General features: G+C 43.4%; 1 protein-coding gene across 2 annotated transcripts in view; it reads right to left on the bottom strand.

Annotated features, from left to right (window-relative positions):
- Positions 1–316: 316 nt before the first annotated feature.
- The window catches only part of LOC139758675 (uncharacterized), an 84,370-nt gene continuing 56,696 nt past the window's right edge, over positions 317–27,990 (bottom strand). For both annotated transcript variants that reach the window (XM_071680262.1, XM_071680264.1), the window contains exons 5-17: positions 19,840–20,027; positions 18,728–18,842; positions 18,334–18,505; positions 17,897–18,116; positions 15,999–17,623; positions 15,391–15,571; positions 13,744–13,887; positions 12,502–12,664; positions 11,560–11,725; positions 10,597–10,879; positions 8,523–8,662; positions 6,500–6,646; positions 317–5,776 (exon numbers count right to left, since the gene is read on the bottom strand). In XM_071680262.1, coding sequence (XP_071536363.1) covers positions 5,263–5,776; positions 6,500–6,646; positions 8,523–8,662; positions 10,597–10,879; positions 11,560–11,725; positions 12,502–12,664; positions 13,744–13,887; positions 15,391–15,571; positions 15,999–17,623; positions 17,897–18,116; positions 18,334–18,505; positions 18,728–18,842; positions 19,840–20,027 — 4,058 coding nt within the window. In that variant the 3' untranslated portion in view covers positions 317–5,262. The remainder of the gene's footprint in view (positions 5,777–6,499; positions 6,647–8,522; positions 8,663–10,596; positions 10,880–11,559; positions 11,726–12,501; positions 12,665–13,743; positions 13,888–15,390; positions 15,572–15,998; positions 17,624–17,896; positions 18,117–18,333; positions 18,506–18,727; positions 18,843–19,839; positions 20,028–27,990) is intronic.

The following is a 27,990-nucleotide window of genomic DNA, read 5'->3' as shown; positions in this document are numbered from 1 at the left end:
CCGCTATTTTGTCATGTTTCACCCAAGTCATTCAAACTAGACTCTTCAGTACCCCTGGGCTTGCTTCTATCTTTCTTCATAGCCTGCAGGCAGTATTCAAATTATTGAACATGGATGTTGGATATACATATTATTTTATTAAGCTTTGGTGTGAGAACATCTTCAAAAAACCTTTTAGGCAAATCTGAGATTCCTTCATATCTTATAGGATATTAGGTTAATGTCGAAGGTATTGAAGACATCCTTTATATGATTTAGTACTTGGAAACAAAATCTCTCCCTACCACTAGCTGTCCAAGGATACAGAAACAAGCAATCATGGTTTACACATTTATTGTATACCATGTGAGAATATTAATACTGGCAGTACTTTCCTACATCCAGGGGAGATAAAAGCAGGAGATATTGGCGGGCGGGTCAGGCCCTGGGAATATCTCCAAGTAACTACATCACAGAGATGGACTGCTTTATGCTGGGGCAAGGTGACCTAGGGGGACCACACATGATACAGGTGGAGAGGTTGTGAGTTGCAGGAGGTTGTGGGTGTAGGGGAGATGGAGGCTATAGAATGGAAAATGGGAAGAAGTGTAGGGGAAAAGAGGTTTTGGGATGGGGAGAAAGGGAGGAGGCTTTTGGTCAAGGTGAAAGTTGGCTATGTGGTAAGAAGTAGAAGGTTGTAGGATAGGAAAGGAAGAGCTTTGCCTTTAGGAAAAGGGTGGTATTGAAGTGGGGGAAAAGAGGGGATCATAAGAGGTTAGGCGGAAATGTTAAATGGGATGGCTTAGTGGTAGAGGAGGAGGTTATGGGGAAAAGGGGAGGAGGTGGAGTAGGATGGGGTGAGGATGAGGCTGTATTGAAGTGGAGTAGATTGTTAGGTGGGGAAGGTAAGGATATAACAATGTGGAGAGGTTGTGGGAGAGTGGTCCTGGGAATGAGGTTGGAAAGAGATTGTCCTGTAGATATGCAAATATGTCTTTAGAATGGTAAGGAGGAAGAAGTTATGGAGTTGGCATTGAGATCAACAAGAGCATTGGAGAAGCAGTGTGAAGGAAAGGAGATCTGGGGTGATGGCAGTTTCTAGGATAGATGAATAGAGTGGTTCACGGGATGGGACATGAGCAGTTAATTTGGGCTGGAGGTTGTGGAGTTTGGAGCGAGGATAGGAAGTTTGAAGTGGGGAGGATGAGGATTAACTTAAGTATCTTTAAGATAATTTAATTTATCAACAGCTAAGGTAATTAACACTGCACTGGATGGAAGTTCATTGTTAGATTATGAATGTAATCAAGGGTTTGGCACTGTAAATGTTGCTCATATAGAATTTATTTATAATTACCCCGGGACCTCTTTCTAAAGGCTCCTACAGCCTAAGTCTATGCTACTTTTAGTAGCAGGAAAATGCAGACTCATTTACAGTATGTCTGAGACTGTATTCCCAGTGATACAGTATCACCAAACATGACTTTTCACATGCAGTGTAACCTCTCGCAGGCAGAGCCTGGTAGCACCTTTATATAGTATTAGAGATGTAATCTGAAACAGTGCAGAATGAAAAACTCAAATAACAAGGGACTGACAGAAAAAAGGATTACATATATGCATCAGAGATGATAATTTCATTGTTATCCAGAAAGCAGTGCAGTAGTTAGAGAATTAATATGATGACTTCTGGTAATGTGAAACAGTGGGTGTGTATTAAGATAAAAATATCTTTAACAAGGTATTACCGGTACCCATCTTCAACAAATGAGCACCTATTGTCAATAACAGGTACTAGATACACAATTAATAAGGTGAAGGAATATTTTCAGACTGTAACAAGATCACCAATGAGATGAATTATCTTCACATATGGACACCATTTTTTCCTCAAGGCTACGTCACCCCAGCATAGGTTGTCATAATATTTACACATACACATATTAAAAACTATGTACATTATATTAAGTTAAAGGCCTATAAATGATGGACAACATGGAGACTGCAGCAAACTGTTCCAAAAGAAGGAAAAATGAACAGTCAAAATCATGAAGGTTGGCTTCCACGGAGGCAGACAATTTTTAGTTCAATTTGCTTTTCTGGGCTTGTTTTTGATAACTATAACAACCAGGTATAAACTGAAACATGTATTCTGTTTCTTTATACTAGAAAGATATATTAGTTTACATTGCAACTCATGGACCAGCCACCTCACAATGTTTGGTAGGTTTGTACAAGAATACTAAGGAATTTCTGTTAACAGGAAATCTGAGATAGAAACATTCCACAGTATTAACAAAATGTTAACGGAATGTACTGGAACACTTCTAGATAAACATAGAGTCCACATATACAATAATTATATATATATATATATATATATATATATATATATAGTTGTTATTGATTGCTGTTTCCTACATCAGTGAGATAGTGCCAGGAAGCAGATGAAGAATGGCCCATCCACTCATATATATATATATTTTTTTTTTTTCATACTATTCGCTATTTCCCACATTAGCGAGGTAGCATTAAGAACAGAGGACTGAGCCTTTGAGGGAAATTTTCACTTGGCCCCCTTCTCTGCTCCTTCTTTTGGAAAATTAAAAACGAGAGGGGAGGATTTCCAGCCCCCCGCTCCCTCCCTTTTTAGTCGCCTTCTATGACACAAAGGGAATACATGGGAAGTATTTTTTCTCCCCAGGGATGATATATATACATATATGTTTGTCTGTCTTGGACAATTACGTTTACCAAATGGCGTCCTAGCTACGTCTCTTCGTTGTATATCAACTGACTGTTATATTTCTCTCTCGTATCTCCCCTGATGATGTGATTACTACACGAAAGTGCACTTGGGAACTTATCGTGTTTCATTTTCCCCGTCGACTCATAGGAATATATATATATATCCCTTGGGATAGGGGAGAAAGAATACTTCCCACGTATTTCTTGTGTGTCATAGAAGGCGACTGAAAGGGGAGGGAGCAGGGAGCTGGAAATACTCCCCTCTCGTTTTTAATTTACCAAAAGACAGAATAGAGAAGGAGGCCAAGTGAGGATTTCCCTCATAGGCTCAGTCCTATTTTCTTAATGCTACCTAACTAATGCGGGAGATGGCGAATAGTTTGAAAAAAATATATATATACGAGTCAGTTCTTGTGCGCTGATGATACAGCGCTGGTGGCTGATTCGGGTGAGAAACTGCAGAAGTTGGTGACTGAGTTTGGTAAAGTGTGTGGAAGAAGAAAGCTGAGAGTAAGTGTGAATAAGAGCAAGGTTATTAAGTTCAGTAGGGTTGAGGGACAAGTTAATTGAGAGGTAAATTGAATGGAGAAAAACTGGAGGAAGTGAAGTGTTTCAGATATCTGGGAGTGGATTTAGCAACGGATGGAAGCATGGAATCAGAAGTAAGCCATAAGGTGGGGGAGGGGGTGAAGGTTCTGGGAGCGTTGAAGAATGTGTGGAAGGTGAGAACGTTATCTTAGAGAGCAAAAATGGATATGTTTGAAGGAATTGATCCTCCAACAATGTTATATGTTTGTGAGGCATAGGTGGTAGACAGGGTTGTGCGTAGTAGAGTGGATGTGTTGAAAATGAAATGTTTGGAGACTATGTGGTTTGATTGAATAAGTAACGAAAGGGTAAGAGAGATGTGTGAAATAAAAAGTATGTGGTTGAGATAGCAGAAGAGGGTGTGTTGAAATGGTTTGGTCACATGGAGAGAATGAGTGAGGTAAGATTGACAAAGAGGATATATGTGTCAGAGGTGGAAGGAACAAGGAGAAGCAGACCAAATTGGAGGTTGAAGGATGGAGTAAAAAAAATTTTGAGCAATCGGGGCTGAGGGTGAAAGGCATACAAGGAATAGAGTGAATTGGAACTATGTGGTATACCGGGGTTGATGTACTGTCATTGGATTGAATCAGGGCATGTGAAGCATCTTGGGTAAACCATGGAAAGTTTTGTGGGACCTGGATGTGGAAAGGGAGCTGTGGTTTTGGTGCATTACACATGACAGCTAGAGACGAGTGTGAACAAATGTGGCCTTTTTGTCTTTTCCTAGCACTACCTCGCAGGGAGGAATGCTATTTTGTGTGGCGGGGTGGTGATGGGAATGGATGAAGGCAGCAAGCATGAATATGTACACGCGTAAATATGTATATGTCTGTGTATGTATATGTATGTATACGTTGAAATGTATAGGTATCTATTTGTGCGTGAGTGGACGTTTATGTACATACATGTGTATGTGGGTGGGTTGGGCCATTTTTTGTCTGTTTCCTTGCGCTACCTCGCTAACGCGGGAGACAGCAGTTTCATGTGTGGCGGGGTGGTGACGGGAATGAATAAGGGCAGACGGTATGAATTATGTACATGTGTATATATGTATATGTCTCTGTGCATATATATGTGTATGTTGAGATGTATAGGTATGTAGATGCGCGTATGTGGACGTGTATGTATATACATGTGTATGTGGGTGGGTTGGGCCATTCTTTCGTCTGTTTCCTTGTGCTACCTCACTAACATGGGAGATAGCGACAAAGTATAATAAAATAAATATATATAGTCAGTAATGAAAACAATTGTGGTAAATGCTTCACATCATAGGATCTTTCATCAAGGTTCCAACTGTATTTGGATTCTCTTTCGAACCCATCATAGAGGAGTTCACATTTACAATTTTTAGAGAATATTATGAAAACTCTGTATATATATATATTCAACTTGTCCAAAGATGTTGAAGGATAAATAACTTATTCATAATACATATACAAAACGAATGCTACATATACAGTATATGTCCAAGTAAAGAGTATGCCATGGCTTCAATCTCACAAAATACAGCAAGATTTCAAAGGCATATCACACTCATTCTGAGAAATGAAATGGGCCTTTATAATTCAGGTGCCCAAACTGTACATAAAAGTGGCTTAAATAACTAGCAGGACCATAGGGAGAGGTTTTGAGGCAGGAAATCTATTAGACATTATGAGACCTGGTACTTCTGGAAAAGGTTTGGGGCCTCATTTACATAGGACAGGTGTACAAGAGGCTTGGGCTTAGGATCTGCATTATGGATTTTGGTGCCTGTATTCAGCAAATAAGAAACAACCCTCACTGTATGGTCTCCAAAATGTAGACATGGTTTTCAATCTCGGGCACAGTTTTAGAGACCAAAGAGACCAGTTTGAAATGTGGGGCGTGGATGACTTTTGAAGGTCCTTTTATCCTGTATGACAAGATTACTCAAACATGATAAAGTTATTCAGAATTATCCTAGCTGAACAGGGACCGCAGAAAAGGTGGGATTGGGAATGGGAAGCGGAGAGGGTTTTGGGGTGGAGGTGGTGGAGGTCGGAATATGGGGCCTGTGGGTGGAGGTGGTCTGGGACGCAGAGGCAGCTGCTGTTGGGGCTGAGGTTGTGGTGGAGGTGGTGGAGGTGGAGTCAGACCCTCACTGAAGACGCTAGCAGGTGGTGGGCGTGGTGCTGGTGGCTGCACAGGTGGTTGCTGTGAGGGACGGTTTGGATCAAGGATACTTCCACACTGGGCCCTGCATACATTATCCCGCAGGATGGTTTCAAGGCCAAAGCGGGAGCGCAGTTCAAAGCAGTTGACTTTCAGTGTCTGGCACTGTGCTCCTGAAGGTGTACAGGTGCAAAGTGTGCAGGGTGTGGGTGTCCGAGTCTCCCCAACACCAACAGCCTGGTTATCGATGACACAGGTGTTCGAGTCCCGCCACAGTTGAAGGTTCACATTTGGTACAGCACCACAAGGCACACGGGGATTCCTGTGTAGGGTCAAGATGGGTTGACAGAAGGTGAACTTTACCAATCAGGGCTTGAATAATGCTATTCAGGAAATAATTAATGCCATCACTAACCTGGGTATACAGATTCTCTCAGGAACACAAACACTTGTCACTCAGGGTAAAAGCACTTTCAGTCTGGGCATGAACACAATTTAGGCCACTGAGGAACAAGCATTGTTAGCTAGGGCACAGACACTGTCATTCAGGGCACAGTTACCATCAGTCAGCTCAAGCATGGTCAACTTTTGTACAGGCATTATCACTTGGTGTACAAAAGCACTATCAGCTATAGTACAAGAACTCAGTCAAAACACCAACTATATCTGGTAGGCACAAATGTTTGTTTCTTTCCTAACAGCACTGAAAAGGAAGCATCTCTTCTTTAATCCTTTCTCCCCCTAAAATGTGTAAGCCATGTCAAACACCTCTCTTAACTCCTTTGCCCCAGTAACTCTTCCAGGAGAGGCAAGTTCTTAAATATGTTTCCCTAAACTCCTCTATCTCTCTCCAAGCAACATTTACAAAAGTTGTAAGGTATGTCAAACACCTTCCCAACCCCTTCCATCTCCTGGGAACATGTACAGAGGTTGTGAGGCATGTCAGACACATGCATCTCAAACCCTTTCCTTCCCCAGAAATACTTATGGGAGTTGTAGGCATGTTCTACTTCCCACCCGCCCTTTCTCCTTCACTAAAACTTACAAGAAGTCATGAGGCATGTCAAAGACACCCCTCTGGATCTGCTCAACGACGTCACAGTTCTCACAGATGAGGGAGGCCATGGTCACTCTGCGGATGTCTGCCAGCTGCTCCTCAGAAAACTTCAGGTGGGGATTTGATGTCTCATACCTGTGGCAGTGACACAAGTTAGCTATAGAAGGACAAAGGAAGGGAGATATGGAGACTCATTCAAAACATGAAAAGAAAGCAAGCTAGTGCATACATCTTATTTTTCTGGGTTTTATTAAAACATATTACTGGAAGGGGCACAGGATTAAGAGGTCTATATCATGGAGTGTGGGAATTTGAGCCATCAGTGGTAGAGTTATCAGAAAAATAGAGAACCAAATGGGTAACTTTACAACTACAACATAGCTTGCACAATAAAGCAAAGGCAGAGCAACACAAGGTGTTAGAAATACTGTGGACATTGACCAGGAAGGTCAATAATAAGAAGGAAAAGAAAGATTATAATCTCTTTAGATAAAGTGATTTTTGCAGAGATGAAAGCTGTATGGAACCTGTTTTTTCATGTCCAATATGCCATGCCCTGCTTGTACAGCATCAGAACAGGAGTTGCCATGTCATGGAGAACAAAGCATCTGATAGGAAGACAGGATGCATAATTACCCATTTGTACTGTACAGGGAGGGAGTTTTACACTTGCTGGGTCTTATTTCTTAAAACATTCTCTATTATCACACAATTTCTCAAATTTATGCATGCTGTTTTCATTTATGTATGCCCCAGTGATGACCATCTTGGATTTATTACAGTACAAGTGAACCCTAAGGTGAGACTGTGGAATTGTTAATGAACAAAAGTAAACTACAATCTTGCAGAAGAACTTCTCTATGTAAGTTCATTTCCGTACTCCTGCCTGGGGTACAACCTACAATTGGTAGGAGCCCCATATAAAAGGGGTTTGGCTCTAAGGGTTGTAAAGTTAAAATTATAATTAGTGTATATAATATAGATAAATATATTATATACACTAATTATAATTTTAACTTTACAACCCTTAGAGCCAAACCCCTTTTATATGGGGCTCCTACCAATTGTAGGTTGTAAAATATAATATAGATAAACTATCCCTGGGGATAGGGGATTAAGAATACTTCCCACGTATTCCCTGCGTGTCGTAGAAGGCGACTAAAAGGGGAGGGAGCGGGGGGCTGGAAATCCTCCCCTCTCGTTTTTTTTTTTTTTTTTTTTTTTTTTTTAATTTTCCAAAAGAAGGAACAGAATTGGGCCAGGTGAGGGTATTCCCTCAAAGGCCCAGTCCTCTGTTCTTAACGCTACCTCGCTAATGCGGGAAATGGCGAATAGTTTGAAAGAAAGAAAAATATAGATAAATACGTACATATATTTTTATTATTATTTCATACTTGATCACCATTTCCTATGTTGGTGTGGTAGAGCCAGGAAACAGATGAAGAAAGACCCATCCACTCATATACACACATATATATACATACACATATACATAACACATACACATACACAGACATATACACATATATACACATGTACATATTCTGAAAGAGTCCTGGCATTACCCCGGGACCCTTTTTTATTGGCGCTCCTGCAACTCTAAGATTGTGCTACATTCAGTAGCTGGGATAGGATGGATTCCTTTGAAGTGAGTTACTTGATGAGACTATGCTTTTTTGTCAACAAATGATAATACAATCTCATTAAAGATGACTTCTCTCATAGTGAAAGCTCATGCAGGGAAGAAAGTTTTCAGTCTAGCAAACTTTTAGAGAATGAATCATTTCATTGTGTGTTAGTCACCATGGCACATCTGCTGCTTGTACAAGTTGGGAATGAAAATCACATGTTTTACAGACTGCCTTGGGACAATTTCCTGGTCTTACTGACAAAGACATAACAAATGTTTCAGGGGACGGCAAGGATCGAGTTAGGTTGATTACAGAGAAGGAAAATGACCTGGGGAGGGTAATGCAAAAAATGAAAGAACATGTAAAGAGAATAGACTTACCAGAATCTGTCACATTTTCTGAGGAAGGAGAACTGGAGGCCGATGATGCAACCGAAAGTGGGGCCAATGATGCCTCCCTGGAGAGGTGTTTCACACAGTCCTCCAGTGAACAGGTCAATGTCTTCAACACTGTTGTAAACCTGTAGGAAAGCAGTGTAGATATTGTTAGGTGGTAAAAGGGGTAGGGAAGGTAGGGAACTGGAAAGAGGAATTAGAGAAAAGGAAGATGTTATGGGTGAGGAAATCAACGGTTGTCAGAAAAGGGAACTGGGAATGAAGAAGTTAGAAAGATAAACAAAAGGCAAACTATGCCAAGTCACCTGTAGAATGATCAGAGGACTGTGACCCACTGCTCTAAAGCAGAGGTAACTATGGGACTTTATACAATAAGAATTCAGTTACAATACACGAAAATACATCCACACATATGTATGGCTACATATGAAAGTGTTACGACTTTAAAAGTACACATATCTAACTCAAGAATTCTATCCTTGCCCACATTAGTATCCCCTATAATTTCACAACCATACATCCATTCTTCTGCTCCCTTTCTTCCTGACACAGCCAGAGACACAGATATGAGTGTGTTGTCCTGATGGTAAGATATTACAAAAATTTTGCTGTGAGAGGGACTTCAGGGGTTAGTGTAATGCTCAGTCTCCTACCTGAGAACCAAATCAGAAGAATTATCAGGGAAATCATTTTCATACTGGTTAATGTAAGTATTGCCTCCAAAGTTGTGAAAATCATTTTCAGATATATATGATATATATATGTGTTGGAAATGGAATGTTTGAGGACAATATGTGGTGTGAGGTGGTTTGATCGAGTAAGTAATGAAAGGGCAAGAGAGATGTGTGGTAATAAAAAGAGTGTGGTTGAGAGAGCAGAAGAGGGTGTATTGAAATGTTTTGGTCACATGGAGAGAATGAGTGGGGAAAGATTGACAAAGAGGATATATGTGTCGGAGGTGGAGGGAATGAGGAGAAGTGGGAGACCAAATTGGAGGTGGAAAGATGGAGTGAAAAAGATTTTGAGTGATCGGGGCCTGAACATGCAGGAGGGTGAAAGGCGGGCAAGGAATAGAGAGAATTGGATCGATGTGGTATACCGGGGTCGACGTGCTGTCAATGGATTGAATCAGGGCATATATATATATATATTATTGCATGACAGCTAGAGACTGAGTGTGAACGAATGGGGCCTTTGTTGTCTTTTCCTAGCGCTACCTCGCACACATGAGGGGGGAGGGGGTTGTTATTCCATGTGTGGCGAGGTGGCGATGGGAATGAATAAAGGCAGACAGCATGAATTATGTACATGTGTATATATGTATATATCTGTGTGTGTATATATATGTATACATTGAGATGTATAGGTATGTATATTTGCGTGTGTGGACGTGTATGTATATACATGTGTATGTGGGTGGGTTGGGCCATTCTCTCGTCTGTTTCCTTGTGCTACCTCACAAACGCGGGAGATAGCGACAAAGCAAAACAAAATATAAATAAAATATATATATATATATATACAGCATGAAATTGGGAGAAAAGAGATTGCAGCATCAGTGTGCTCGCCATTCTTAGAGAAACAAAAATCTGCTGAGGAGAATCCTAAGTAGGGAAATAAAAATTGTACCTGAAATGAAAGAGATAAGCCACATGGACAGGATGAAAGTCATGTTCTTTCTCACAATGGTAGAAAGAGGTAAAAGGGAATATATAACTGCATGCAAGTTTCTCAGCTGGATGTAATGATGGTGACAGTCCTTTGTGATTCAAAGTAAAATGTAAACAGAGGGCATGATGAGAAGCTAACATAACAAAGTTGGTTGATTGGAACAAACCAAGTGTTAGTGTCCAACATGATGATATTTAGGAATTGATCTGAAAAGTACTTCACAATGTTGAATTCCGAACTGAAGCAGGAGAGCTTTGAAGCATTGGGGTTAAATAAATATGAGTTCAAGTGTTTGTATGATAGAAAAGGTTTAGCAAGGGGTCCGTACAATTGTGTAACTCCCTTCCATTATGAGTAAGAAGGCTACAACACACACACAAGAACTCACTCTCTGCAGCTTCTCAATGAGCTCTGGCTTGATCTCTCGGCTAAGGTCACTAAAGGTCCTGGCCCTCTTGAGATTACAGACAGCACGATACTCGTTATATGAACGAATCCCATGCTCGCGTCCTCGCTGAATGTTGAGGGCAGCGAGATCGAGGCCTGAGAATGGGATGGTTGCATCCTCAAAGAGGTGGTTTGTGATCTCTTCCGTCATGAAGTTATCTAACGTTTCCATGGGCGTGGAGATGAGGCCTCTCACTAGCTCATCAATCATTTGGAACTCTAGGCTGTTGGTGGGAGATGGAGGTAAAATAGGTTAGAGGGACTTAAAAGGTACAGGTACCTACAGCAAAGTGGAAGTACATACAGCACAGTGAGAGTATTTACAGCAGAGCAGAGATACTCACAACAGGAGAAGGTACTTACAGCAGGGTGAAGGTAGAGCAGTGGAGGTACTTACTGCAGGTTGGAGATACTTACAGCAAGGTAGATGGAGGTATTTACAACAGGGTGGATGTATTTCCAGCAAGGAAAAGATATTCACAAAAGGGTGGAGGTACGTACAGCAAGGTAGAGATCAAGCAAGGTAGAAGTATGAACAGCAAGGTGGATGTACTTACAGCAGGGTGGAAATACACACAGCAAGGTGGAAATACTCACATCATGATGGAGATATTTATGGCTGGGTGGATATTCGTACAGCAATATGGAGGGAGGTATTTACAGCAGACATGTGGTAGGCAGTTACATCAGGAAGGATGGAGGTAGGTACTGCAAGAAGGGTGTGGAGAGATACCTACAGCAGGGTGGAGGGAAGTACTTCCAACAAGGAGAGTACTGGAAGGAATGTACAGCAGGGAGTGTGGAGGAAGATACTTACAGTAGGATGGGCATGGGAGATACTTACAGATGGGAAGAGTATGGAGGAGGTACTCACAGCAGGGAAGAGGGTAGTGGAGGTACTTACAGCATGTCTGGGTTGAAGAAGGTGCTCCTGAGTTCAACACCATCATGGTTCTCGCTGAAGGTGGTGTCCATCCGAAGCAGTGACTTACGGATCAGTGAATGGCCAAACCTGAAGGCAGCTGTTGCGAACTCATTCAGGATGCCAGGGTTACAGTTGCCATCATACTCTGGGGGCACAGATGAACATGTTTGGCTTGGGTGATGTCAAGGAAAGAGGTGAAACGTGTTTAGCACGCAATGGGAAAGAATTAAAGTGATAGGCACCATGAAGGTACTTGGTGGTGGTAGCACTGCTGTGGGAGATGGCTGTCAACTTACTGTTCACTGTTTGGATTTATTTCATGAAAACTTGTACCTTGTGGAATATGGGAGGTCCCTCAGTGGAAGGAACATGGTTTGGATACCAGCAAGGAGAACTAGAACACATGATGGTAGTATATCTTCATTGTGTTCTTTCAGAGTGAGGGAGATAAAGGATGGAAAGGAATATCTTATGAAGAAAATAAAAAAGTAAACAAAGTATAAACAGTGATGAAGAACAAAATATAAACTACAAGTGATGTATAAGCAGAACATTAAGATGAGAGGAGGGAACTAAGAAGGCTAGGAAGACTAAAGGAGCAAGAAATATTATGGATGATGAAAGAAGCACTTCAGATGAAGAGATACAGAGGTTGTAAAAAGAATCTAGCATTACCAAAGGAGGAATGAGGAAGCACTAAGGAAGAAGTTACAGACATCTATAGCAAAAACTGGACCAATAAAAAAGATGTTGCCTGAAAGATAGCCATCTTAAAGGAAGGAAAGTACACTGAGGAAGACATCAATATTCAAGAAGCTGTGAAGACAGGCAGACAACCAAGGAACACCTTAGGAAAACAGAAACACTTAAGGAAGATAGGAAAACCAGAGAGAAGCAAGAGGAGGAGGAGGAGTCACACACCGCCATAGTATCCTTCCTGCTTGAGCCTGAGGGAGTACAGCTGCATGGCATTCCAACCAAGCACCCGGGGAAGGAACTCATTGTATACGATGTGCTGCCACTCAGCTGTCACGATGCGACGCGCCTCTTGGTACAGTCGCTCCACGTCCCAGTGTGGGTTCACCTGTAGTAAGAGGAGGGCTGGTTAGTATGAGTATGAGCAAGGGAATGGGCAGGAGTGTGTGGGAGGGACTGAAAATAGGCACGCTGGACAAGAATGTTGGGGGTAAATGCTGGTGGAGATAAAGGGAGGATATGTGAGGAAGGTTACAGTAGGAAGTTGGGGTGTTTTGGGTTGAGAGAGAGAGAGAGAGAGAGAGAGAGAGAGAGAGAGAGAGAGAGAGAGAGAGAGAGAGAGAGAGAGAGAGAATTAATTTACAAGTGGAATATTCTCTGAATTAATTTACGAGTGGAATATTTTCCAAGTCATGGATCTCTAAGAATCAGTGCCATACACTTAAGCATAAAATGTCCAGGTTCAATTTCCTGATGTAAATGAAAAGTCATGAAATAAGAGAGTAACACATGAACTCAACTCTCTTATTTAAGTACATTTAATGCAGTATATTATACTGTTCTATCTCCCTCTCTTTCCCAGTTTGTTTCTGCTTCCCAGCTTATGTCCTTGCTTAAATAAATTATGTAGGTGACTCTTTCACTGCTGTTCCTTCATTGTTTTTAGATGACTACATTAACTTGACTAATGTCTAATTGACAACCATGATTATAACATGTTGAAATTGTTTGACAACCATTGAGCTTGGAGAAACTCTTAATGATTCTTAGAAGCCACTGTTTTTACTATGCACTAACATTAAATGCTCCGTTTTCTGAATGAGCCTGATGACCCTTTTGATTCAGTGTAATGACTGCTTGCTTAGATATATGGTTTGTTTTGTTTGAATCAATTGACTGAATATTTCTAAAAATTATTGCTTGGTGCTTTTATAAAACTGTCTATGCTTGTTTGCTTGCTTAAATGGTATACTGTGCTTGAACTGACTTTGCTGCTTAATCAAAGGAATAACTTGTTATCGTTTCTAAAAAGAAACATCTATCTTTGCTTATTTTAGTACGTGGTTTGCTTTGTTTGAATCAACTAACTGCTTGCTTGTGGAACATACCTGTTTACTGCATTTCTCCTTCATGACTTTTAAATAACAAGTGTATGCTTGCTTGCTTTCTTTGCTTTCCTTTGCTTACCGTGGAGAGTCCATCAGCAATGCGATTGTGTTCCCTCATCCAGATGGTATGAACGACTGCTAGTCCTGGCTGCTCTGATGAACGTGAGTCGCCCGCCTTGAAGCAACGACCAGAATCAGCCTTGCACTCGGGGTTGCCAGTCTCCTGCAGAAGGTGACAGAATGGGGTGATTAACTGCATGCCTTTACTGTCAGTAACTGGAATGTATGTTATAATTGGTGATATAATTGGAAGATAAGGAATGTTATACTTGGAAGTACTTAGAAGGTAATGAATACTATAATTGGTAGTAACTGGAAGGTAGGGAACATTATAATTGTTGGTAATTGGAAGGAGAGTTACAATTGGTGGTAATTGGAAGATAAGAAAAACTTAGCTGTCATGTGTAATGCGCTGAAACCACAGCTCCCTATCCACATCCAGGCCCCACAGACCTCTCCATGGTTTACCCCAGACACTTCACATGCCCTGCTTCAGTCCATTGACAGCACATCGACCCTGGTATACCATGTTGTTCCAATTCACTCTATTCCTTGCATGCCTTTCACCCTCCTGTATGTTCAGGCCCTGATCGCTCAAATTTTTTTTTTTTGCTCCATCCTACCTAGGCCAGGTACCCAATGTATTAACCAACCCTTAAGGGAGGATGAACAGCTAGATTGACTGTGGACAAACCTCTATAACCAGGATTTGAACCTATGTGCTTGATCCCAAGCAGCCTGTGAATGCATCAAGGTCAACAATGCTAACTGCTATAGATATGGTGGTAACTGGAAGTTAAGAGACTTTACTGAAGTTGAGAATGTTGTAACTGGAAGACTAGAAACAATGTAATGTGGTAATTTGGCAACAAACAGTAAAACTGGTACTAAACAAAAGGTGAGGGATGGCATAATTGATGACAACTGGAAGCTAATGAATGTTGTAATGGATGGTGTTTTTCTGAGGGGCCATCTCTGCTTACCATTCCCCTCACCTGTGGTCTTCCATAGGACATCAAGATGGGACCTTGTTTTTCCTCATCCTTATAATTTGTGCCTTGATGGATATACCTTCTTGATAGAAGTTCATCCACAACTCTACCACAACAGGTATCCTTACAACATAATCCTTCAGAATACCCTCAACAGCCCCCAGAGCTCGACCACCACAAACCACATCACTATCAACTAAATGAAGACCGTCCTCATACATGTCATTTTCATTTTCAAGATCATCCTGGGTCCCTCTTATACACATACCAAGAGATGCTCAAAATACTGGTCTTTCTGCCTCTCCAACTATCACCTGGACCTCATCCAACAGGTTTGGAAGACACTACTGCATGAACTTTGCCATCATCATCTGCCATATGAATCCTTAGTCAATTAGTTGCAGCTCAGCACCACAACCACAATGAGCCCATCCGGACTTGTACAGACTGATACAAAGAACAGTGTCATCCCAACCACTGTGAATGTAAGTAACCAGCACACTTCCAACCCCAGAGTTTGTAAAGACTATCTTTTTAGCTCCATATTAAAATCCCTGCCTTTATTCAAAGAGTTTTCTCTCTAATTGCTTCCTTTGGCTGCACTTGATTCAATAAACTGTTAAATTTTGTTAATTATTCATTACTGAGAGATGGGTAAAATGACTAACACATACTTGAGGCAGGAGTGGCTTGCCACGGATGGGGTGTCTGGTAACATTGAGGTGTCCATTCTGGTTGGACCGAAGCTCCCTGGCCTCACACAGCTCTTGGCCATAGATGTGGGAGGCATCCAGGAAGGCAGTGTTCTGGTTGATCTGCTCCCGTGGCCCCAAGGTCTGCTGGCCTGGTAGTGACCTGAGGAAATGGGGTATGTCAGAGGGAGGGTGCTCAGGTACTGTAATGCAAAGTAAATGGCAAAGTGAATGTTAAAGATATCAGGGTGGAATGGAAGAAGGTATAAAAGCAGAAGTAAAATTGGAATGAATGTAGACACCAGAAATGCTAAGGTGTAGCCTGACACCATAACTCATGAGGCACAAACTTTGACCCTTACACAATAAGTAAGAAATGATTATTTCTTATGAATACTCTCAGTATCAGAGTGACCGTCTACAGCTGCCTCTAAGAATGTCTTTGGTACTTAGATATTATGTCGTGCTTATTGAAAGGGTTAAGATATATAGAAAGAAGTCTTTTCCTTTTGATGGCAAGAAAGATTCTTTTTGAAGTACAGGGAGGAAGAAGAGTATCAAGTGAAGACAAGGTTGAATAGTTTTAGTACCTGGTAAAGGCAATGCAGAAGGGCCTGCCAGACGATATGTTGACAGCAGGGTAGAAGGGGTCATTGTCTGGCACAGGGATGGGCCAGCACTCTGGGTGCACCCGCTGCTGTGCCTCACAGTCTCGGCAGTCCAGGATAGAGTTCTGGAAGCCCTTGTTGACGGGTGTAAAGGTGATGTCGTGGTCCAGGAACTGGCCAAACTGCATGACCATGAGTGTGTAACGGGCATGCAAGTGCGAGATGTCATTGTGGATCACAGTGGAGATGGTGCGAGGGGAAGGGAGGCTGTCCCCAGACACAGAGCGTGTGCGTGGTTCAGAGATGCCATCATCGTAGCCAGCAGGGAGCATGCGTGCGAAGACTGTGCTGGAACGACCAAAGTCTGGGCGACGGAGGTTGTTGCAGTGGCCACTTATGGTTCTGAAGGGGTGACGTGCATCACAGGCCCGGTGTTCCTCAGTCTCCCGACAGGTGCGGATCAGAGGGGCCGGCGGAACCAACCCTGAGATGTCGACGGATGGAAGGTTCAGGTCTAGGGAGTCGAACTCATTGCCAAGCCCCTGGATCTGGCGGCGGACTCGGCGGTCGTGCATGATAGTAACCAGCTCCTGGCTCGTGGCCTCTAGCAGCACCGATGTATTGGCCAGGATCAGGGAGGTTGGGTTGGGCTTGTTGTTGGCATAGGCTGAACCAACTGATGACTTGGAGCCTGCCACCAAACCTTTTTCAAAGATCAACTTCTCCATCTGTCGTCGCTTCTCAACAGCTTGCTTGCCCTTCTCCACAACACTGTGGAGGATGTCCTCTGACACAACAACTTTGCCGCGGGTCTTCCAAGCACCCAAGTTCACGTCATCGAGATCACTGCATGGGATTGGAGCATTGAGGAACTGGTCGCGAGCAAGAAACACAGAGCGAGGAACAGCATCCATCCCAGGTACATTGTTGCACACCAACCTTGCCATGGAGGATTTACGGATTTCAAAAAGTTGTTGTTTGCTGAAGGCAGCAGGAGGGAGGTCATTCTCATACCAGTACCTGTCAGTTTGTCGCAGTACCTTGAACTGTAGGGCGAGGAGGCAGGAGGCCGTAGGGCCTACCACTGCCCCATCTAGAGGTCTTTCGGAGATAATGCCAGTAAAGAGATCGATGTCAGCGACATTAGCATAGATTGACTGGAGTCGAGCGATCTGCTCTGGGTTCATGGCATCCACAAGGTCATCAAAATTATGTGCAGGTCGTCTACCACAGAGGGGGCGCCACACCACATAGGGCGGGAGGCCATGGTCTCGGCCACTTTGCACCACCCGTGCCACCAGGTCCAGCCCTCCCAGATATCCACGCACAGAGCTGCTAACAGCAGGGTCAAAGGTCAGGGAGTTGGATGAGACCAGACCATGGATGAGCTGCTCGTATGCACCCGGCTTGTAGAGGATGGTCATGTTGAGAGCAGTCATGGTGAGTGGCAAGTGGTCAGAACCGAAGGGCAGGAGGTCTGGCAGTAATGTCAGTACCAGCTGCAGTACCACCGTGGCCACCGAGTTGAACACCCCGGGCTCAATGGTGATATCATAACCGTGGTGAAACCCAGCTGCCAGTGGATTCAGTTCGTTCTTCTCCACAACCTGCAAAACACAAATAATGTGAATAAAATGATGTGTATCGTTTATGTTATGTGTCCCAGAAAATGAAGTGACCTTCAAATGCATCCAAGGCCAGAACAGATGGCTGAGGACATAACTGTTTAAATTGTTTTACTGAACTATTCACCCCGTCAAAGGTCTCTTAACGCCATATTCTTTGAGGCCCGTTCACTCTCATAACAAAATGCAGCTCTCCCCACCCTGTAGAACACCTTACCCCTCACTATGTCCAGTAAATCACAACTGCTCACACACCTGCGTGCCCAGGAGAGTGGGCAGGAACTCCCTGTAGGTGATGTGTTGAATCTGTGCCGAGACAATGGCTCTGGCCTCTTCGAAGATGGTGTCATCGCCCCACTGGGGGTTCAGCTCGGAGAGGATGGAGGCAATGCGATTGTGCTCATGGACCAGAAGAGTCTGGAGGGCCGCCAGGCCTGCGTGGGTGTTCAGACGAAGGTCACCACCCAGGAAACACCTGCATCAGAGGTTTGGGGTTAGGGATACGAACATGTAAAGGGAATATCTGAGATGGGGCTTACCAGAAACGGGAAACTTGAGAGATGAAACACCTGGAGGATAGAATAGTGAATATATGACTCGAAGCGAGGCAACACCTGAAGAAGGAAACTCCTGCTGGAAGGAGAACGAAATGAGACAGGGTAGACATTAACAAATTACTGAGAGGGACGTACATCATGGCATCCTTGCAGGTATGTGAGGTAGCACGAGGCAGGAGCCAGTCCGCCTGGGTCTTCAAGTGACCCGTTTCAAACAGGCGGAGAGAGTCGGACTCCCGTTTGGACGACCCATAGATGGCAGACCCGTCCAGGAACGATGTGGCTCCGTTAAGCTGCTCACGCACTCCTATTTGCAAAGATCCAATGAAGTTATTCATCTACATTAAATGATCTACTGTTATTCATTACATTTACTATTTCGGTTTTGACACATAATGAAAAGCTAGTATTCAAATTAAGATGGGGTGGGTGAGCGAAAGAGCAGTATTGGCTTTACACATATTTTTTCGGATGAAAGGAAAGGTCATTGCTGTAGTTCAGGCTTGACGTAACCAGAGAGAGACGTTACCTAGGGCGCAGTCGGTGGTGGTGGCTGGAGCGGTCCTGGCGTACTCTGAACACTGATCATGATCCCTGATAGGGAAGCACTCAGGGTGGGTCTCCACAGGTCCACAACACCGGAGCTGTTGAGGAAACAAGTCAGTCATCGTCTCCCACTCTGCTCATCTTGCCGGCGTTGCGTTTGTTTGCGACAAAGTTAAGCAAGCCTTGTGATCCCAGCAGTGGGTACTTCAGTAATCTGGGTTCATAAGATTATCTACAACGGTCATTATGGCTAACATCATCAAATCACAACCTACTGAAGTCCTGTTCATCATCTCGTGTCTGTTGACAGTTCCGAGATCATAAACACACACTCACTCTAATCTAAGTTCCTTGGACAGAAATGGTACCTAACAAAGTGTCTACGCTTGTTACGATGATAGGGTTTGCCTTTGTTTACATCATAAAACGCTTACTGACATACATTAAAACAAAGATATACATGAAAAGAAAAAAATGACAATCATATGTTACTAAATCAAATATATCTCAAAAAAAATAAGACCTTTAGTTCTACAATCTATTTTGCATGCCAGTCTCAAACGCTTATTCATATTCTTTCAATCATTCTTTACTATTCACATCTCATGCTATCATCTGTCTCTGGTTTATCCATTCTTGCAGTAAATTTTCTTTATAATGACCCATATTCTATTTAACATTCGTTCAGCACATGGTGGTGTTGTTGTCACAAAAGTTCCTCAGTATTTACCAGATGTTTGTGTAAACACGTCACCTTAATCACCTCATTTAGAACTAGTTTACCGTTTCTTATCGTCAGTGAACCAAGACATTGAGCATTACTTAGTGCATCAGGGTAGTTTGACCGATAACGATGAGGGTGGTTTATCACCAAACACGAAAGTACCTCACGACAATGTTGCCAAAAATACATGGCTTTCGCGCAGCGTAGTTCTTCATAGAAGGCAACACACAAACTCACGAAGGTGTCGTGTGGGTTACCGTATTGTCGTGTGACGTGTGAGATGTAGTGTGTTTGTGGACTGAAAGCCAACAGCCCACCAAGTGGGTGAGATGAAGATCAGCCACACACCCACCGTTCCCCTCTGTACTCACCCTCTCACCCCTGACCCCCTGGCCCACGAGGGGCCTGGAGAGGTCATGGGCCAGGTACTGTGTCCAGACGGCCGCCAGGAGCGACACGTGGGCGTGGGCGTGAATGGTGCCGGCGTGTACAGCACGAGACACCCTCGAGGCAGGCGGCAGCGGACGCCCGGCCAGCGACGCGCGTGGTGACGACACACCTGCAAAGAGGACGGGATGTGGTGTGGTTACTTGTAGCGTGGTTAGGGATGGTGTGGTTACTTGTAGCGTGGTTAGGGATGGTGTGGTTACTTGTAGCGTGGTTAGGGATGGTGTGGTTACTTGTAGCGTGGTTAGGGATGGTGTGGTTACTTGTAGCGTGGTTAGGGATGGTGTGGTTACTTGTAGCGTGGTTAGGGATGGTGTGGTTACTTGTAGCGTGGTTAGGGATGGTGTGGTTACTTGTAGCGTGGTTAGGGATGGTGTGGTTACTTGTAGCGGTAGGATGGTGGTTCTAGGGATGGTGTGGTTACTTGTAGCGTGGTTAGGGATGGTGTGGTTACTTGTAGCGTGGTTAGGGATGGTGTGGTTACTTGTAGCGTGGTTAGGGATGGTGTGGTTACTTGTAGCGTGGTTAGGGATGGTGTGGTTACTTGTAGCGTGGTTAGGGATGGTGTGGTTACTTGTAGCGTGGTTAGGGATGGTGTGGTTACTTGTAGCGTGGTTAGGGATGGTGTGGTTACTTGTAGCGTGGTTAGGGATGGTGTGGTTACTTGTAGCGTGGTTAGGGATGGTGTGGTTACTTGTAGCGTGGTTAGGGATGGTGTGGTTACTTGTAGCGTGGTTAGGGATGGTGTGGTTACTTGTAGCGTGGTTAGGGATGGTGTGGTTACTTGTAGCGTGGTTAGGGATGGTGTGGTTACTTGTAGCGTGGTTAGGGAGTGTGTGGTTACTTGTAGCGTGGTTAGGGATGGTGTGGTTACTTGTAGCGTGGTTAGGGAGTGTGTGGTCACTTGTAGCGAGGTTAAGGGTAGTTGGAAGTGGCGTAGTTTGGGATGGGGAGACGAGATGGCATGGATAACAACAGAGACAAGAGGACACCGGGAGACAGCGAGAGACCAAGAGATACTGGGAGTAACACACACACACACACACACACATATATATATATATATATATATATATATATATATATATATATATATATATATACTGTGGTTACATAATATAGGGCAAGGCCAGGCTGCCTTCAATGCTGACTCTCTCTACAGAATTCATAACTTTATTTGCTTTTGTTGATTTATCTTTTTCTTTGTTTTGTTGTATTTTTCAGTGATTTTCCATATGATTCCCGTTTTCCTTGCCAATTTTGATATATATTTCTTTTGTATGTTTCACTCACACCGCATGTAAACATCTTTCCTTTTTCCTTTATGTCCATTATTTTTGTCATGGATTTGTTTACACAAAGTAAATTGTGAGAAAGAACGATGGCATGTTTTAAAAACCTTTGATTTAAATGGCAATGAAAAAAAAACCCCTGAAATCTATATTAGATTGCGAGGACGTTTATACTGCATCTGTACGTGGTAAACATTTAAAAATATGTCTTAAATCCTTTTCTCTGATCTGAAAACTATGATACATGCAAAGAAATATTAGGACATGCTCAAAAGTTTTAAATAGACTCATGAAAAATGTAAAGTCTTTAGAAAATGATTGTGTGAAATTCTGATATATTGGATCAACTGATGTCGCGTTCCTGTTACAATCTGGAATAGGTCGAAAAACAGAGACGGGGTCGGTCTGTTGTAACAGAGAGAGAGAGAGAGAGAGAGAGAGAGAGAGAGAGAGAGAGAGAGAGTCTACTCGTGGCAAAGACGGAAGGGGGGAAGGGGGTGAAGACAGCGATAAACAAAACCAGTACAGGACCCGTTTGTTCTGGACGCCCGTGTGGCTGAGCCCAATCTAATATGCCAATATAAAGGTGTATGAAACAATACTACATGATCTCTGAGGTTTTAGGGAAGCAAAATGATAACAGACCATCCGATTTTAACTTTCAGCACGACGGTGCGATCCTTAAGCACGACGCTACGACCCTTAAGCACGACGGTACGACCCTTGAACACGACGGTACGCCCCTTCAGCACGACGGTGCTACCCTTGAACACGACAGTACGACCCTTGAGCACGACGGTACGACCCTTGACGCAGGGTCGTTCCTTCGTTTCCTAGCGTCGTGTCGTCGTGCTCAGAGTATTATGTACATTACAGAAAATTGGAATCCATAAATCAGGGGACCAATTAGAACAAGGTCCCTCACGTGAAGGTCGAGTCCTAACCCACTGGTCAACGTGGAAACCATGCTAATTTGCATAAAATTAACATTTTCCATCGAACATGCTAACCACCTAAGTACCTATGCCCACAGGCCAGCACAGAGCCTAATGGCCTCACCCTAACCACTCGTAACCAAGGCCAGCAGGGGTAGTCGGAGACCTCGACCTAATCTAAGGAGTATATGGGAATATACCAAAAGGTATAACACAGTTGGGGAATATGTCAGACATGTTGCCATAGACGGTAAGGCCCTTGAGCACGACGGTACGACCCTTGAGTACAATGATATGACCTCCGAGTACGACGATGCGACCTATAAACATCGCCCTAAAGGGTCAGGTCATAGATCAGCCAAGCCATTAAAAACCAAGCAGAGGATATCCCAGCCACCTCCTGGGTTAACCTAACCTAGCCACGTTATCATCGTTTACAATACGATATTCGAGATCAGCTAAGATCACCACTTAGCAATCGCCTCTAATCACCACAATCCAGTAGATGGTTTTAAAACGTGTTCACCTCGTATCCTAAGCACTCGATAAGTTGATAATGGGATACGTTAACCGAGGTCAAAGGTCATGCCTGGGCCTGTTGACCTTGCCTCTAGGGGTCCGAGGATGCTCTCATGTTTACATACTTTCAAAGTTTACATACAGGTTTTACAAACCGTGAGCTCAAATCACCGGCAGTTTCAGGGGAGGATCAAGTGTTGGGTTAGAGAGGAGGGTAACGCTGGTGGGTTACTGTTACCATGACTACATGATAGGTCAGGTTAGAGAGGAGGGTAACGCTGGTGGGTTACTGTTACCATGACTACATGATAGGTCAGGTTAGAGAGGAGGGTAACGCTGGTGGGTTACTGTTACCATGACTACATGATAGGTCAGGTTAGAGAGGAGGGTAACGCTGGTGGGTTACTGTTACCATGACTACATGATAGGTCAGGTTAGAGAGGAGGGTAACGCTGGTGGGTTACTGTTACCATGACTACATGATAGGTCAGGTTAGAGAGGAGGGTAACGCTGGTGGGTTACTGTTACCATGACTACATGATAGGTCAGGTTAGAGAGGAGGGTAACGCTGGTGGGTTACTGTTACCATGACTACATGATAGGTCAGGTTAGAGAGGAGGGTAACGCTGGTGGGTTACTGTTACCATGACTACATGATAGGTCAGGTTAGAGAGGAGGGTAACGCTGGTGGGTTACTGTTACCATGACTACATGATAGGTCAGGTCACCACGCTTATACTGTATTAAGTCACGTTAAATAAGTTGAAGTTATCATAGGTTAGCAAGGTTAAGTTCTGTGACTCCGATAAGTTAAGGAAGGTTACATTAACTTGGTTAGACTGGCAAGATTGTATTGACGAAGCTTAAGTTAGGATTATTTATCTTGTTTATTATTAAGTTTGGTTAACATAGCTTGTCAGCTATTTGTCCAGCTTGTTAATACCATTGTAGCCTCGAAAGTTGTAAGTTAAACATCAAGTCTACCTCACCACAGCAATGCTAGCTTAAAAAATCTGTAACTCTGGCTATTAAACTGCGCATTCCAAACTTGCTTTTTAATCACCCAATAAACATTTTCTATTCTAAATCGTCTAATGAATCCATTACGAGCAGCTGTGTGACCTCAGTACAGAGGGAAAGGTCTTGACCCCATAACTACGAGGTTATGACCCTTGAACGAGAAGGTGGCGACCTGGCATATATGACCTGGCCACTATGGGTCAAGTCACATGCCAGGTCATCACACACACACACACAAGAGGTCGTGTCGTCAACTTCAGAAATGTTACTATGTTGTCAAGGGCTTGGGTGTAGTGCCTGTATGACCTTGGCCGCCAGCGATCCACACAAGCATTATTGTGGTGGACAGTGCATGACACGACCATCAGCACCAAGGCCGCCATGCATGAGAGAGAGAGAGAGAGAGAGAGAGAGAGAGAGAGAGAGAGAGAGAGAGAGAGAGAGAGAGAGAGAGGAGAGAGAGAGAGAGAGAGAGAGCCCAACCCCTCAAGGTGTGAGAACAGTGAGTGAGTGAGTGGGAAGATGGATGGGTGTTAAAGAGGTGAACACGTCCAGGGGAAGTTTCACTGGGGCGTGATTGAGTGTCATACAATACCTGGTGTTTGCCTGACGTGTTCACTACCTGCTCAGTGTGGGGGGAAAACCATGCCAGGTGGGTAGCTATTCTCCTCCAGATTACGTACTGACTGAACATATTATTTGCTACTTCCATTTTCTGCTTCCCGGCGACACATGAAAGACGTGTCCTTATTAGCGTTTTTCTTCGAAAGTAGATATATATATATATATATATATATATATATATATATATATATATATATATATATATATATATACATATATGTCGGTTTTATTTCGATTTTCCTTTAAAGTATTAACATTACAACGATACGTATGTGTAGGATGTGTTATGGAAGACGTACGTGTGTTGTCAGTCGGTATTGATATATAAAGTTCATAAAAACATGTTCAAATTATACATATTTGTGATGTCAGATGACATATTCAGAGGTCACCTCAATTTTCCGAATATGATATCCGAATCAAAAGTGAATATCGTTTTTGAAAAATCCCTGTATCGTAAGAGAGCCTGATATCATATCTGTGTTTGATAACACTTACTCCAGAGGAAGATATGAATTAGCGAAGCCAAGTTTACTAATATTGACGGGAGAAGGGCAGCCATGACGCGGCTGTTCCACTGGCCGACCTGCCATCATGCAAGGCTGTTCCACTCACAGGAAAGGCAGCGGAGTCTTGGGAGATTACTATCCATTTACTTTCTCCTGCCCCACTGGCCATGCAAGGTAATTTACATTTTTTTTTTAGTGCAATCGGCACCTGCTCCACTTGTCCAATAACCCCAGGCAACACAAAATTCTCTATTATGGTACAAACTTTGTGAAAACTCGCCCTTGGACAACTAAATGTATTAATGTTGATTGAAGATAACTTTATCTGAAGGTGACCTGAGAAACGGCACATAGAAGCTTACACAGCAACGTTACGCCTGGGAATCTGAGGGGAAAGTCGACAAGTTATGGAGGTATCCGGTATTACGTTACACAGCCTCTGTTACCTTTGCTTGAAACGGGTAATTATCGTATAATCATCATTCTCCATCTGGCACGCCTTAATTAAAGGTTATATAATCAACTGACTGATCCTATAACAGAGTGGAGAAGGATCCCCTACAGCACTGCCTGGCACCTGCAGGGACGTCAAGGTCGCCACGTTAGGATACTCAAAGGCATCACCTAGGGATCTTGTGGGGCGTTATCGAGGATCGTCAGGGACGCGTCACTTACCACCCAGGAGGGACGTCCCAGGCCTAGGAATCCCTGGCTCGTCTTCAAACCCATCCTACCCACCTCCAAGGTCACTCCCTCACCAGCAAATATTTCCTACTCGTAATTGTCCTTCGAGAGGCAAAGGACACGGGCGTGGGAGGGAGAGGTCTAGGATGACCACTGTGGGCAGGAGAGAGGAAGCAGATGTTGGTATGGGTCGGGGAAACAACCAGAGACTTGAGGGGAACAGTTCAGAACACCGATAATGATGGGTAATTAGAACAGAAGCTGATGGAAATAATGATGCTGGTAAAGGCAAAACACCATGAGCTATTAATAATGGTTGCATAGAGACGATGGTTTAACCTGGCGATGATGACGTAGACATACTGAAACGGGAACTGGCCTCAGAAAACCACGAAAAACAATATTCTAGAAAAATTCTGAAGTAATTTGTACGTGTCCCGTCCTGGGGAGGTCACTGATCTCGCCGGGGGTCGACCCTGGGATACTAGAAATATAGGTAGTTTTTTTGAACCCCTCGGCCAAGCAGGACTTTCTCAGAAAGCAGCGAGAGATAACACTGGTAGATTTAACTACAAAAATTCAAATGTTGGCAGAGAAACGGTCATGTGCCACCATTTCCGCCACTCAGTCCCGCCTGCATTACGTCAACCAAACATTACTCACCTTAATCACTGAGCTTCAAGCTTCCTGCACCTGACAAGCGATTCTCAACCACCAATTTCACACAAAGTATATTTCATTATTTTCTACGTACCGATACGAAAGGCATTTAGGTCACGAAGAGCGAAAGGCGGGTAAAAAAATATTTAACATAATGAAATTTTATTTGTACAAACGACAGCTGGTGTGTCTAACCCTAAAGGAACGATGCATGTGCACGCGAACGGTCGTCTCGTCCGCCTTGGTCAATAAATAGAGACCGCGAACACAAGTACAATGTATCCAAGTTAGAGTTGATTTAGTCTCGCAGTCTCTCTCATTCTCAAATCTATTTATCAGTAATAGTGATAACACATTCTCACCCACAAGTGGTCATGTCCTGGTCAACACACTGATACAAGAAAATTCATGGGTGTCTTGTCTTCAAAATTGGCGGCAAAATAAGGTCAAACTTTCCCTGAGAACGTTCTAAATATTGAGAATTTTCCCGTCAATTTCACCATTAACAAACCCATTCTATTTACTTACGAAATATTTTTTTTTTTTGGTTACGTATTTTCCTCGCGTCGTACTCATGAAGAATAAACCATCTGGGATTTCTTATCAATCCTTACGTAATATAGTCAGCTTTTTACTCAAGTTCTCAGAGATGGCGAGCTTGTGACATAGCTCGTTTTTCTCTTTTTCAAGAATAAAAATTGTGATTCTTAATTAATTTACGACACTGTCAGGCAGAGACTTTATAAGACTTTACGTTAACTGAATCGTACCAGACCGAACGTCTTCTCATATACCTTATATACATATACGTTAATTACAAACATCCAGCCAACACATGAAGTACTGGATATCAAAACAGGTGTAGTACACACACACACACACATATACGTTGTTCAAGACTTGCTCTGAGACTACGATACACCGTAATAGTTAGGAAGGAGGTGCTTGGAACGTATTACGTCATGCAGGAGGCCGTAAGACGCACCAATCACGCAAATCTGAAGAGACAAGAAGACCGGGGGCTGTGACGTCATGGTGTAATGTCAGACCTGACCTATCATTCATATGACGGTCGTACGAGCAAATGGGGCGGGGGGAAGGAGGGCAAAAAAGAATGACGTCACTGCAATCGTCGCCAGACTTGCCAATCAAGTGAAGTAAGGGGGGCGGGGCCTACACACACACACACACACACACACACACACACACACACACTGACGTCATCCGTGGACGTGAAAAGTCGTTACGGTTTGGGCGGGAAAGTTGGTAGTGGGGTGTCATCATGGCGCTCACGTTGTGTCATCACCATGGATGAGGCAGCCAGAACCGTCATAAACATGTAGCATTACGTAAACCAGTGTTGTGTTCGGTCCACGGAACGATTGTTACGGTGACAACCACCAGCAGTAACCACACACGAATCGCACTCAATGATTTCTCCCTTTTCGTCCCGTAGACTATGGTCGCCATTACTGACAACTGGTTGAGGTATGTATGTGTGTGTGTGTGTGTGTGTGTGTGTGTGACGGAGGAAGGAAAACTGGGTGTGAGTCTGGGCGGCTGGGTGGGTGGGTGGGTGGGTGGGTGTGAGTGCTTGCTTGTGTCTAATCATGAACACACAAACACACGCTCCCTTATATATATTTTGTCATCTAAACAAAAATCTTACGTTCAGCTGCGGAGGAAAAGAAAAAAAAATTGGGTTACACTATTTGTTCATTGCTGTAATTGTCATGATTATTATGGTATGACCAAAATCGTCCCACACGACGAGATGCTCTTCATCTTAGGAAAGTGATGACAGTGCCACTGGATGTCAAGTCATGGGCCAG

Source organism: Panulirus ornatus, chromosome 31 (genome assembly GCF_036320965.1).
Source record: "Panulirus ornatus isolate Po-2019 chromosome 31, ASM3632096v1, whole genome shotgun sequence".
Classification (NCBI taxonomy): Eukaryota; Metazoa; Arthropoda; class Malacostraca; order Decapoda; family Palinuridae; genus Panulirus; species Panulirus ornatus.
Note: the sequence above shows the minus strand (reverse complement) of the source record. Positions and strands in the feature narration are given on the sequence as shown.